This window comes from Xenopus laevis, chromosome 5L (genome assembly GCF_017654675.1).
Source record: "Xenopus laevis strain J_2021 chromosome 5L, Xenopus_laevis_v10.1, whole genome shotgun sequence".
In the NCBI taxonomy this organism is placed as follows: Eukaryota; Metazoa; Chordata; class Amphibia; order Anura; family Pipidae; genus Xenopus; species Xenopus laevis.
In genome coordinates this window covers 10319188-10334340 of record NC_054379.1, presented here as the reverse complement: position 1 = coordinate 10334340, position 15153 = coordinate 10319188, and the positions used below count along the sequence as shown (strand labels likewise).

General features: G+C 41.5%; 1 protein-coding gene across 2 annotated transcripts in view; it reads left to right on the top strand.

The window, feature by feature from the left end:
• The first annotated feature begins 10113 nt into the window (after positions 1–10113).
• LOC121393074 (ATP-binding cassette sub-family B member 5-like) overlaps positions 10114–15153 on the top strand; it is a 37094-nt gene continuing 32054 nt past the window's right edge. Inside the window, exon 1 of one of the 2 annotated variants that reach the window (XM_041562511.1) lies at positions 10114–10249. Coding sequence is in view for 1 of the 2 variants with exons in the window: in XM_018262561.2 (XP_018118050.1) it covers positions 10225–10274 (50 nt within the window). In the remaining variant the exon portion in view is untranslated. Of the gene's footprint in view, positions 10275–15153 lie in introns of both variants that reach the window. The other variant, XM_018262561.2, reaches the window with a different exon arrangement.

Genomic DNA, 15153 nt, shown 5'->3' with positions numbered 1-15153 from the left:
GCTCAGTTTGCTTCTCTCTCCCACTACCCCTCCCCTCCCTGCTGTAATCTGAGCCCAGAGCTATGAGTGAGCAGGGAGAGACTCAGGCAGGAAGTGATGTCACACCAAGCTAATATGGCAGCTGCTATCCTAAACAAACAGAGAGAGCTTCTAGAGCTGTTTACTCTGGTATGGTAAAGCATTCTGCAGAATAAATATAGTGTTATAGCTTGCACTATTGTGGCTAGTCTATTGGCAATAAAATGCTTTGGTAGCTTTCCTTCTAATTTAAAAGCACCAGGGCTAATCATATGATCTTTAGAACAGGGTATACTATATCTGCTGCAAGTGCAGAATAAAGGGTTCAGTGCTCATCCAACTTGAGTATCTCCTTCAGAGTATATGGTGCTAATCAAACCGACCATATGGGTTAATATCTAAAATATCCCTGTGATGAAGACTATGTGGGAGAAACATTAAGAACAGTAAAGAGTTTCAAAGAACATACAGTATATCTGCAATAAGAAACATTGATCAATCATTGATTGAGCTGAACAGGTCAGAGTGTTAGATACACATTAACCAAAGGTTCCAACAAACGGATGTTTCCTTTAATCATTTACAGAAAATTCTCCTGCTAGTCTCTGCACCAGTAATTCTAGGTGGTTTTGGGTAAGTTGTTTAAGGTTACAGAAGACTAGCGGGTAATAAAACAACTGTTAATACAGAAAGAAATGTGAATGTTTGGTGTTTCTTGTGTAACAGGTTTTTTTAGGTGATCCTTCTATGAACTTCTGGACACCTTACTTCACAATAGGATTGTTATGAACGTTGATGACTCCTGCTGTGGCGTATGGACTTTAATATTAACATTAAAATGGACTCTTCAGGACTGCATAGCGACAATTTGCACAGCGACTTTAATTGCACTCTTGATAAAGGCCATAAGTCCAAAAATGTCTTGCGTGTTTTACCTAAATAAAGAGTTGCAGGTCAACAGTACAGTTTTGGTTCTACTTTCAAACTTCTACTAGATACCTAGATTTCATAACATAGTGGCCTTAGAATAGACACTGTGCTTTTGATGGCACCCAGGATAGGAGGTCTTACGGCATATGAAATAGGATCAGAGAGGAGGTCGGAGAATGAATGAGGTATATCGTAGGGAGTAGGTGTGACAGTGTTGGGTTATGAAGGAGTCTGAGAGAAGATGGGAGATGGAAAAGGCAGGAGACCAACAATGGGACACTGACCACGGAGAATGTCTGGCAGTAGGGGCAATGCAGGTAGGATGTATGACAGCATATAGTTTGCATTCTTGACCATTCCATGCTTCCTTCTTTATGGTAACAGTTTGGAGAAGCCTCTTCTATTTTAGCACAATACCACAAAGCAAAGCCCCTACAGAATGGGTTTGCTGAGATGGGCCTGAAAGAACCTTACTTTCCTGAACAGAGCCCTGACCTCAATCCAACTGAACCCTATAGGATGAATTGGTAGGACAATCATCCAACCTCACTAATGCTCTTGTGACTAAGTGGAAGCAAATCTCAATGTCAATAAACCTATATCTAATGAAAAGCTTTCTTAAGCTGGCCATAGATGCAAAGATTTGATCGTACGAATCTCTGTTTCGTACGATTTTCGGGCCGTGTGTGGAGTGTCCCGACATTTTTCATGAGATGGCGATCGGTCGATTGGACAGGTTAGAAAATTTCTGTCGGCTACTGATATTATCTCTGCGTGTATTGCCGATCTGATGATATCAGTGGGAGACTGTCACCAGCTTTGTCGGACATAACTTTCCTACGATTGCTGTCGGGCAGAACATCGTCTGATCTGTTCTTTTACTACTTTATTTGATTGGTTCGTGGCAGGTCGGGAGATGGCACCGAACGCTCGTTCATCCTATATGAAGGTAAATCTTCACATCTATGGCCAGTTTTAGACGTATAGAGGCTGGTATGCTGCAAAAGGAGGACCAGCTTCATATCAATACCCTTGGCTTTGGAATGAGACATATATTTTAATAGAAAGTAAATGTTTAGCTATTATACTGCCACTTTAACTGACTACCTAAGGGCTCGGGGGGAAGAAGTGAGAGTTCTGGTGAAGGTTTATGGTCTCATCTAAGTTTGTTATCATTCCCTATTAACCTTCAAATAGAAGACAAACGTAATATTAATACCCTTGATTTTGGAATCAGATGTTGGAAAGGCAAACGTCTGAATATTTTGAACAGCCAGGCACAGTTTTAGTAGCAATGAATAATCAGAAATACAAGGTAGGGAATGTCTTATTTCTCAGGGCACATCTGCAAATCCTTTTTGGGCATTATTGACTTCTCCCCTACTTAACAATCAGGTTACTACACTGGTGTAAATCACTAGGGCACTGATCCCACTATCATAGCTTGGGATGGCTTTGGGCTTCCTGGTCTGCTAATTATTATCTGTGGATACTATAGTACCGTCTCATTTATGGGCCTCCATTGCCTACTACAACTGGATTGGTGCCTCCCAAGGAACAGTTCCTCCCTTTTTAATAATGAGGATTAGTAGAATACAGATATCTTCAATATTTATATAACTGAGGGAGTCACCTGATACTACCTGAACTAATGGTAACCACCCATCAAAAAACCCGACCTTCAAAACCAAAGCCATACATGTAGGTCCTTCTACTCAAGAAGCTTCACATTCTCATCAGGGATGGTCTTTTTACTATATTCTTACATCCTTAAAGCCACAGACAAACATTAAACTTTTTTCTCATCATCAGTCATTACATCATTCATCAACACTATTATCTGAGGCAGCATTAAGCATACACCACTGAAGTACGTCACTGTACTTGTATTATATAACTATGTCACAATAATGAGCCTATGACCTTTTCTATTTCCTATCAACTTGGCACAAGTTCATAAACCATGACTCAGAAAGTCTTTCCAAGGATCTTACTGTTTATAAAGCTTCATGTTTAAACCAGTGCCTGGTCCAAACATCACAGTCGGCCAGAAGTGACGTCACTATGGAGTCAGATTAACCAGTTCAGGGGGGAAATAACTTTTAACTCAGGGTGGTGGGGGGAATTCAAGCCTGAAATCGTATTGGGGAAGCAGGACTGCTCACATGGTCAGGGAATTGGGAACTTTCTGCCCAAAATCTGGCCAAGTTGCAGGCATTTCAAGGGTACCCAACCCAATGCAGGACTCTACCTGGAATTACTTCAAGCTTGAAGGCGCCAGTAACTGCAGGGTCCCACTATGTCAATAGGCCACTGGTGTGTGATTTAGAAGAGGAGGTGGGACTGTTACACCTAATAAAGAGCTCCTGCTTGAAACATGTTGTGTAATTAAAAGCACTACAACTTTTTGCAATTCTGCGTCTGACTGTTAGAGAATTCTGGAAAATGGTGGCCCACACCTTATCTGCCATTTTTAAACTTTCCATAGACCCCGACCCTTTATCATTCCTCTTGGGCCTACCTCTCACAGCACTGAAGACTTCAGATTCGAATAAACTAGCGACACATATACTCACGGCAGCGAAGACGCTAAGAGCCGCCAAGTGGAAGAGCACCTACGTACCAAATCAACAGGCCCTTATCACTAAAGTGAAATGGATAAGAAACATGGAAACCATTAGAGCGTATCTACAAGGTACAGGATACAAAACTGCACTGTTATGGCTCCCCTGGGCTGAATTCGAGACAGCCCAAACAGACTCAAACTAACTCAATGGTTTGGCTCCTCTGCTCTCACCCTCTGACCCCCCTTCCTCACTTTCTCTCCCCTCTTTCCCCTCACTATTACTTTTATTGTTTACTTTTTTCCTCCCCTCTTGGACCTATGCGAAGCATTGATAGTGGATTGGCCAATACTTACCCCATACTACAGGTTGAGCACATGACGACAGCACTAATAAAGACAATGATACACTTATATGCTCAATACAAAGGTTTATTGGTAACACAAAGATATGTCTATAGCAGTGCCTGCAAGTTTTGTTATACCAATCTAAGATAATGTAACTGAACTAATCGTACATGTGCTAATGTTATGCTTGTAAGAGTTTTTTCTTTTTTCTATGAAAATAAAATCTTCAAATACAAAAAAAAATTCTGCCTCTGACCTTTTTGTTACCACATTTTGATTTATTGGACTGTGGCACTGGTGGAAGCACAGCTAGAGGGGAATGCAAGACACGGAAGTACCTTTAATAAATGATGTCAATGCCTGCAAAACATTATGTCCAGTTCATATATATGAGCTAAAAGAGAAAATTTGCCGGCGCTCGGTTTGCCTTTAAAAATTTTTTACAAAAAATGAGGTGTTAGTACCACATTTTGGCCAAAATATGTAAGCTCATGTGCCACGTCAAGGCCCCTCATTGTACATGAGTTCTACACTATGTGAGCATTATAAGTTTGTAGTGCATTTAAAATCAAGTCCCCCCACAACCATTGTGACTAAATAGTAAGACCATTGTGCACTTACCCTTTGCTCAGGAGCTCTAGTGGGAAAGGAGGGAACTTTAAAGCCTACACTACCACCACACTATCTATTAGCATTTTAAAGGACCAGTGACATCATTTTTTTAAAAAAAAATTAGTTTGTATAGATCAAAAAAAAAAAACCACCAAAACAAATTAAACTTTAAAATCGAAAAATCTTTATTAAGAAATAAGTTACCGAAACTCCGCTTGCGCTCCTCTTCAGAAAAGGCGACGATCCATCTTGCGGCGCTCGATTTCTCCTCCCTGGCTATCTCCTATAAGGAAGGCAGGGAGGTCAAATCGAGTGCCGCACGATGGATCGCCCGATCGCTTTCTGAAGAGGAGCGCAAGCGGAGATTCGGTAAGTTATTTCTAAATCAAGACTTTGCGATTTTTAGTTTAATTTGTGTTGGTGTTTTTTTTTCCGATCTATACAAACGAAAGTAAAATAGCAAAGAGATTTTTAGCCCCAGCCAATTAACATACATCTATAAGTGATTCCCTGTTTTGAAGGCTTAATGGCAACCATAGGCAATATTTGGCTACAATTTGTACACGAAACACAGAAAGAAATCGTCAGCGATCAGTCTAACTCACGCTGTGGTGTTGACCAGCTGCCGTACACACCATTCTCTTTCTCTTTGTGTAAAAATATTGACTTTTTATTGTTTTCCGCAGCTAATCAACTCCAGAATGTGGGTTAGACTGAGCGATGGGACAGTGGTGTCTACGGCCGCTGCTCAAGGCCACAGTGTGAGTTAGACTGATCACTGTCTGTGTTTCATATATATGAGCCTATGTATGTTCTCCATGTGTGTTTCCTCCTACACTCCAAAAACATAGATTATTTGGCTCCTTATTAAACCGACCAATGGGAGTAAATAATACAGATTGTAAGCTCCAGTGGTGCGGGGTCATGCGAGTGATGGACACTGTAAAGCGCTGCTGAATATGTCGGCACTGTATGAATAAAAGGCAATAAGTAAATAACACGGCTGATCTTTGTAACCCAACAAATTCAAGAACTGGAAAGTGTACAATAAATTCAACAACTAGAAAGTGTCCAAAATCATGGGAGATAAGAACCAGTGAGATGAAAGAAGAAAACAAATTGCAGTAATAGGTGCCGTCTATTACTGCAATTTGAATTGATGAACGGATTGAGGCTGGAAACCGTTGGACGTGCATCATACTAAAGTTTTTTTGGAGGTGAGGGTGCTGACTGTGTAAATTGTGAAACTGAAAGAAGAAAACAGCCAAGTGTCACCCTACAGAGGGCATTTACCATAGTCAGATCTGAGCCGGTGGGACACCTGAAAAAAACCCCATGGGGTGGCCCAGACCTGCCCCCCTGCTGGCGGAGGGATCGGGGGATCAGCTGTTGCGCCCGGAGCTGTGTCTTTCACGCATGCGTGTGGTGGGAGTTCTCATGTTTGAAGCGGGCCCCTGGTGACTGTCAGGAGGGCCCATTGTTTTACAGTCCTGGTGAGCCCCCAATGCTCCAGTCTGACCCTGCACCACAGAATATGTTAGAAGGGGGCAGTGTGCAGAGCAGGTCACAAAGTCCTGGGGAGGAGGCTGGAAACAAGCCCAGAAGTCAAGTCTTCTGTTAATGAATAAACATAAAGTGCAATGATATTGGCAACACGTTGACCTTTACATGAAATCAAAGTCATATTCAATCCCTCCAGTTAATAAATATTGCTCAGAACTCTTCCGATCACTTTCACATGTTTTTTTGTATTTTTGACAATAGTAACAGTTTTTGCTGCAAATATAATGAATTTGAAACAACAACACCTTGTTTGCCCACTAATCACAGATTTCTCCCTGTCGGTGTCTCTCTGTACCCAACTACATCACGGGTAACACAACTGGGAGGTCACACGGCTGCCAGTCATATTTGTGGAAAAAGGAACCCGGGAAGTGACGTCAACATTAAAGGAAAACTATACCTCACAATAAATACTTAAGCACAGATAGTTTATATTGTATTGAGTGGCCAATGCAAGAATTCTACAGAACTGGAATATAAATATCAGTAAATATTGCCCTTTTACATCTCTTGCCTTGAACCACCATGTTGTGATGGTCTGTGTGCTGCCTCAGAGATCACCTGACCAGAAACACTGCAGCTCTAACTGTAACAGGAAGAGACCACCTGACCAGAAATACTGCAGCTCTAACTGTAACAGGAAGAGATCACCTGATCAGAAATACTACAACTCTAACTGTAACAGGAAGAGATCACCTGACCAGAAATACTGCAGCTCTAACTGTAACAGGAAGAAGTGTGGAAGCAAAAGACACAACTCTGTCTGTTTATTTAATCATGTGACCTAACATGTATGGTTTGTTTGTGTGCAATGTGAATCATACGATCTCAGGGGGGCGGCCCTTAGAACCTTTTATGCCATACATATTTATAGAGACTGACATTGTTCAGGAGTATAGTTTTCCTTTAAGTCTCTCGTTTGAGAGGCAGTGTCTCTGTTGGCTGAGGAGGAGAGGCACAGTCTCATAATGATAGATGGAGTCATTCTAAGCAGCTTTACATTATACACTCATTACTTATTTCATTTAGTTATTTGCAAATGTAATTGCCTATTGTCTATCTATTATTTCTCTCTCTCTCTCTCTCTCTCTCTCACACTCAATCTCTATCTATCTATCTATCTATCTATCTATCTATCTATCTATCTATCTATCTACAGATGAAGCCACTTGGATTTGTGAGATAAATGCGTCATGACTCATGGTTAATTGAAGAAACTGCGTTATCTAAAGTCATCTTAACTCATTTAATGCATTTAACCTTTCCATTAGCATACCAAAGCACCATTGTGAACAATGGTGAATGCTTTAATTAGATGGGATGTTGTGACGCAGTTTTCTGTGTTAAATGAGATAAATGGGATATCTGTGTTTAGTTATTCTGTGTCAAACAGACAAACCAAAGTGGCTGCATCTGTATATCTGTCCGTCTATCTATATTTATCTATCTATCTATCTGTCTGTCTATCTTGCTATATGTCTGTCTGTCTTTCTTTCTATCTATCTATATGTCTGTCTGTATCTATATGTCTATCTATCTATCTATCTATCTATCTATCTATCTATCTATCTATCTATCTATCTATCTATCTATCTATCTATCTATGTATCTATCAATCATCTACATATTCTCTCTCTCTCTATCTCTCTCTCTCTCTCTCTCTCTCTCTCTCTCTCTCTCTCTCTCTCTCTCTCTCTCTATCTATCTATCATCTATATAGCCTTTCTTATTATCTATCTATCCATCCATCCATCCATCCATCTATCTATCATCTATATATCTGTCTGTCTATCTATCTATCTATCTATCTATCTATCTATCTATCTATCTATCTATCTATCTGTCTTTTTATCTGTCTATTATCTTTATTTCTATTATCATTAGCATTATAGGCAGGTAGTGTGTAATAAGTAAAGTATAGAGAGCAGCAATGAGAAGATATAAAGGGAATATGGAGGAGGGTGGAGCCGAGAGTAAATGAGAGTTGAGATGATTTTGAGGAGGCGGATCAGAGGCAGTGGGGCTATTGCTCAATATTAATGAGGTTACACAGAGCTGACATCATGTCAATGACTTCCCAGTGAGTCACGTTGTCACTTCAGCTATAAAGTCTCCCGACTGACTAAGGTTTTTCTCAGACTCGCTCTCAGGATCAGGTCAGTAATTCTGCCGCCCCACACTGTACAGCACGTTAGATCTACTGAGCACAAGTGCCGTCTTGTGCAATAAATAGAAAACTTTATTAAACTGATACTGACACTAAAAATGTTCTTTTCAAAATCTTAATCTACATTAAAAGTTGCCTACAGGTCATGTTGATCGTTTTTTGCTGATAGTTCTGCTTTTGTAATTAATTGCCACTTGAAGTCCCTAAACCTGACTGTTTTGCCAACCTGACTGTCACTTCTTAATCTGTCAGTTAGAGTTTCTAATGCTAACGGACTCCTGCTAATGTTATGATAGATAATAAAATGGTTATTTTCTGATGTCAGTATCTCTTTAACCTTTATCATACATTTCATTGTATCCAGTAATTCTGCCTTGTTGGACCCCACAACTGTCAGAAGGTTACTGGCGATTGTACTTTAATGACAGAATGTGACGTGTGAATAGACATGAATGTTATTGTATGTTTTACATACAGTATATACCACCGACATATTCAGATTTTGGTAAAGTGGCTTCACCTGGGGTGTTCTGGGAGTTATTTTACATGAAATTACCACCACATTTATCCTGCCCTGTGTTCTGGAATATTATACACGAAAGTGGACTTTGGATTCTAAGAAGTTATCGAGTAAAAAATCTCTTTAAAGACGTAGTTCACCTTTATCTTAAGTTTTAATATGAGATAGACAGTGATATTCATAGACAATTTGCAATTGGTCTCCATTTGTTTTGGTGTTTTTGAACTATTCTCTCCATTTTGACATTTCAGCAGCTGTCTGGTTGCTAAGATCCAATTTAACCTAGCAACGAGGCAGTGGCTGGAATAAGAGACTGGAAGATGAATAAGAGAGAAGGTTTGAATAGAAAGATAAGTGATAAAAAGTAACAATAACATGGTTGGCAGATAGACATTTATTGTGACTGCTGGGGTCAGTGACCCCTCCTTTTGAAAGCTGGAAAGAGTCAGAAGTTAATATAAAAAATGAAGACCGTTTGAAAATCTGATAAGAACAGGCCATTCATAGTAAACTTAGTAAATAGTAAAAGTTAACTTTAATTAGCCTCCCCAAACACAAAAATCCCCCTCTGCCTATGAAGACAACTGGGCAGTGCCATTTTGCACCCCTGTGTAACCAATGTTGCTAAATTATTACTCTCCTTAAAAAACCCAACCTGGAGTGGGGTATTTAATTGCAGTGTCATATTTACTGTATTCCCAGGTGCCCCTAAGCTGGTACATGTGTATATAGAGAATATACCTAATACTCTCTCTGTGTGCCCAGCTCAGGGGTCGCCCGGGAGCACAGGAATGATGGCACCTCTGCATTGTAGAGTACCCTGGTCTGGTCTGTTTTTAAAGGGGAATGAAAATTGAATATGAGATTCGTCATACTGAAACTTTGAAACTAAGAAACTTTGTAAATACAATCAATTAAAAATTCTGCATCGTTTCTGAAATAATCAAATTTATCTTCACTATCTCTCTCAGCATCTGTTTCTCTTCATTCTGTCTTCATGCGGCAGTTGGGTGTCAGATATTCACTGACAGTTAGATCCAATATATCTTATAGGGGGGCTTCCTTTCCTAGCAGATGTATTAGAGCTCACTCAAATAACTGATTCTAGTACAAACAAAATCCAACAAAAGAACTGCCTTTTGCACAAATTCTGCATGTAGAGAGACATGATGTCTGGTGATTTTAATAGAGTGAGCTCTAATACATCTTCTAGGCAAAAGGAGCCCTCCTATAAGATATATTGGATCTAACTGTCAATGAATATCTGATACCCAACTGCTGCATGAAGACAGAATGAAGAGAAACAGATGCTGAGAGAGGAATAGCGACTCAATGCTGGACGTAGGATTGTGCATATGAGTTTTATGGCTCTTCTACTCATTAACTGATTCCTTTTCTCTCTAGTGAGTCCCATTGTGCCAACTGAGCTCTCTGCAGTTTGTGTGCGAGCGACGTTCCCATAAAACAGCAGTGGCCGCCATATCAGCAGAGGCTCCTATCAATATGGGGAATAATAATGCGGAAAAGTGTGAGGATATGGCGCAAGATGACCCGTATGTATCAGAAGATTGTATTCTGTGTGTATTGTGTTAGTTCAGCGCAGAGTGGGCACTTACCCTTATGTTATTTCCATTCTCCCAAGCCTTGGCCTATTACTGCACCCCAGGGGTCCCTTTATTCAGTGTGACAGCTGTGATTGGCCACCAGATGATATGACTAATTTATATTAGGTATAACTGAATTACTTATATGTACATATACTACTTGAGTAGATGTGTAATATCACTATGGTGCAAATTCACTAAAGGGCGAATTTTCGCCAGTCACCTCTTCGCCACACTCCGCTCCACTTCGCCAGGTGCAAATTCGTTACCACTCAGCTAATTCACTAAAATGCAAAGTTGCGTCCTGGGCGCCAAATGTTGGCGACTTTTCGCTAGCGAGCATTTCATAATGAAGATCCGCTAGAGTTCGTTTGTGCCAAGCAATAATTCACTAGTGATCTTACACTTAGGTTCATTTGAATAGGGGAGGCGCATAAAAGTCCTGTGGACGTCTTTTTTAGAGATGTTGATGCAAATGCTTGAAGTGACCACTTTTTATTACTAATAGGGATGCACCGAATCCACTATTTTGAATTTGGCCGAACCCCCGAATCCTTTGTGAAAGATTCGCCGAATACCAAACTGAATTCGAACCTTAATTTGCATATGCAACTTAGGGGTGGGAGGGGGAACATTTTTTTACTTCCTTGTTTTGTGACAAAAAGTCACGCGATTTCCCTCCCCACCCCTAATTTGCATATGTAAATTAGGATTCGGATTCGGTTCAGCCAGGCAGAAGGATTCGGCCGAATCCCGAACCGAATCCTGGATTCGGTGCATCCCTAATTACAAATGTCCAAGGAACCTTAATAAAGAAATAAAAGCTCCTCTAATGCCCTAGACATGAGCCCACCCTAAAATATATGTGGCATGCCCGTCAAATGTCTTTAAAAAAATGTTTAAATATCAGACAAAAATCTTTAAATATCAGAACTTTTGAAGGCAACCCCGCTTTTAAAAAAGAAAAGTCGCCAGCGTTTTTTTTACATTTTTTATGACTTTCCGGCGTACAGGATATGATGTCACTGACATAAGATTGAGGAAGATGTAGCTTTGTTTCAGCAGTTCACCTGGTCTGAGGTGGCGAAGGAAACTCTGGCGAAAGAAGTAACGTTCAATAAAACCTGCACTTTGGTGAATTTGTGAAGCGACGACCATTCGCCAGAGCAAAAAGTGTGAACGAACACTAGCGACGGCCTCTTTCGCTAGCGAATTGTGATTTGCGCCGGTTAGTGAATTGGTGATGCCTCGGCGGATGCGATTTCTGGCGACGGCCACTTCGCCCTTTAGTGAATCTGCCCCTATGTTTTCAAGAACAAAATACACAAGGAATGTGTAACGTATCAGAGGCTCTGAACTGACCTTGTACAGATAGTAACTTGTTTCTTTTTAACATTCAGTTGGCTTCTATCCTTGTATGTCTCCCTCCTACACATACACTGTCTCAGTTATAGATAAGTGATAAAAAGTAACAATAACAATAACATGGTTGGCGGATAGACATTTATTGTGGCTGCTGGGGTCAGTGACCCCTGCTTTTGAAAGCTGGAAAGAGTCAGAAGTTAATATAAAAAACGAAGACCAGCTGAAAATCTGATAAGAACAGGCCATTCATAGTAAACTTAGTAAATAGTAAAAGTTAACTAAACTACCATCCAATTAGCCTCCCCAAACACAAAAATCCCCCTCTGCCTATGAAGACAACTGGGCAGTGCCATTTTGCCAATGTTGCTAAATTATTACTCTCCTACCAATTGCAGTGCCATATTACTATTCCCAAGGTGGCCCTGAGTGGTACCATGTGTATAGATGAATTTATTACTATTAATTATCTCTTCCCTGTTGCCGAGGCCTTCAGAGGGTCAGAATTATGGCAGCTCATGCCATTTAGATACTGGGCTACTGTTTTTAACAAAGGAATGAAAAGGAAAATTGAATATGAGATTAATATATCGAAATCTTTAACACTAGAGGAAAACTTCGAAATACATTAAAAAATCGCATGGTTTGCTGAACATTAAATTAGAATTGTACATCCGTCCCATAACATATGTACACATCGAGAGGCGCAAAGTGAAACTTGCTTTGATTATCGTTTAATATCACGCTGCCCACCCAGACAAGCCTCTATGTCTCTAAGTCTTAGCAGACACCCCCCTCCAGAGTGTCAATCCTATGAAGCGAGTATCTACCAGAACATCTCTAAATTATGTCTAAATATAAAGCCCTATCACCGTTCTCCCATCGTGGGCCACGTAATGGCCACTATCGCGAACTAGCACAATTAAGGAACCCAAGTGGTGAGCCCAGATGCTTACCCAACCGACGCTCGATAAAATGTCCTACGTCCCTGCATCTCATGCTCAATCGGCCCGCGAGTATGTTGCAACAACGCAAAAGCACTTCCTAATGTCAAAAAACCACAAGAATTAGTATATTGAGGTGATGTGAACTGTCAACACCCGGTTGAGGTAGGATCGGGGCGTTTTTTCATATAACAAAAGATTTAGTACATTGAGTTTGGTAAGTAACGTCTAAATACACACCTAGAAACACAATAACAGCCAGCTGTGTGTTTTAACAAGAGTGTGCCACAGACATTTTCTCTGAGTGTGCCACCTACATTCAGATGAATACAATGGATATTATTTGAGCCACACCTTGTGTTGCTAACGTATGAGTATCCAATTCGAACGTAACTTGATAAAGATTCCCAGTTATCTGGATAACCATCTAGTTATTTTGCGCAGCCACAGCGAAGACTCCAAACTAATTCCCACAGGGTTCATTGCTGCTCATTTCCTCTGTGGGCGGCACAGTCCTCCATCCCGAGTTGTCATTATATACTGGTTATCATAAATCAGTTGAACATCATCAAGTGAAATAACTGTGTCATCCAGGCCACCTGGTCGACTAGGTCAATAAATTTAGTATTATCAGTTATCACTAACCAACTCATCAAATATAACTACAGTCTCAGGCTCACACCTAAGGAAGATCAGCTCCCTCCTATATCTTTTGGTTAATACTAGACATAATCTATCCGCAGGCGAAAGGTGCGGCGACTGGTTGGTAGAAGTACACCATGATTCGGTTCATCTGAAGACTGCGACAAATTACACAGCCCTATCATCCCTGCTATTTCCCGCTGCAGGTTCGCCTTTACTTCCAGGATCCCCATCTGCCTGATAGGGCGATTACTACATGTGTATGGCTAGGACGTGTCTTGCCAGGCTTTCTACATAAGAGGAAGAACCCATCACGCGAGTTCTTTGGTAACGTGAGCAGACCCTGACCATATGCCCTCTTTCCTGGGCCTTCGCAACATCTAGTAAAGGATCAGAACCGATTCCTCAGCATACCACAATGCATACAGAACCTCCCCTGCAATAATTGGCCGATACCATATAGATTTCCCATATCATCGTAGGTTAGGCCGTTCCAGAATGAGTGGTATGGGGCCTTCTGTAGCTTTTCTGGCCATATCCGCTTATAAAATCTGCATGCGATCATACCATTTTTCTGGTAGCCTGTGCCTGGGTTTTACGGCCAATTCCCGTCAATGCCTCCATCCGGAATGCTTATTGATATTCAACTACTGACACCTCAGGAGTATTAGCTTGCCTTCCCATGCCTCCCTTAGCCAGATCTAAGGGCCACGTACCTCCGGCCCATATAACAGTTCAAATGGAAGCATAGGATGCCTGGGGTATAGGCAGTGTGGAAGATACGCTCCCAGTCCTTCCCTTGGATTTCAAAGTTAAGCATATGCTGCCATTAAAAGAAGTCACACAGCCAGTCTCAATTAGTGGTTCGCCTGTATTTTCTACACAGCACGCATTCGGTTAGACATGAATTGAGCTGATCAGTGAGCATTCTTTGGAAACCGCCACGTCTTGAAAAATGCTTAAGAGGCATCAGCAACCTTGTCTGGCCCGATGGAGGTAGCTACTGCTGTCTGGGTACGGGTAAGCATGTCTACCACATGAGAATAAACCGTTGAAATGGTTAAGTAGGGCCCTATGAATCCACAGCTACCCCATTCAGATAATGTGAACTAAGTGGGACGTGACGTCGACATCAATGTCTGTGACCCTTTGCCAATAGAAAATGTGACTAAAGTACCCCTAAAGTGCCCACTAGGGGATTTCATGAGTCTTTAGAAGCTGGACCACTAGTTGCTGTCACTTACCATGTAGTTGTACATGAATGCAACTTTTGCAGTTTTACAGTCTCACAGGGTTGGGCTGAAGGTCGAGGCTGGCATCTTCAAAACCGCTTGCTCAGACTGGATGGTGTAGTTAGCTGAGACCCCTGCTCTCTGGGTGCTCTTCCTTCAGAGGCCCTCCTCCCACTCAGTCCTCCATGTACCCCCAGTCTGATGATGACTGCTGCCGGGTTACTGCTAGGTGGCACAGTGGAGCTGGGATTCCTCTCCCGCGAGATATGGAATACCACCCCCAATGCCAAATACAGAATTGGCAGCAACCACATCCTGGATTTCCGCTCCCAGCCCCATCACAAATCAACATCATTATCAGAAGCTATGGCAGGATTCACGTACAGAGGGTCCCCTGTGTTGCCCTCAGAGTAAAACAGAAGCAAAAGAACAACCTGAAGTCAGCCGTATGGTGCTCCGGGACAACTAGCTCTGGGCGCCACTAAAGTCACCTCTGCTCCTGGTCTCCGCCACAACCTTGTAACCGGCTGCAGATTGTCCTTGTGGCTCCCCTCTGTATGGGCCATCCAGTGGTGTAGTCAGGCAGACATGACGTAAACCTTATTACTTAAAAACAGCGGCGTGCATCCAGGCTTACCCCTGGGCTAC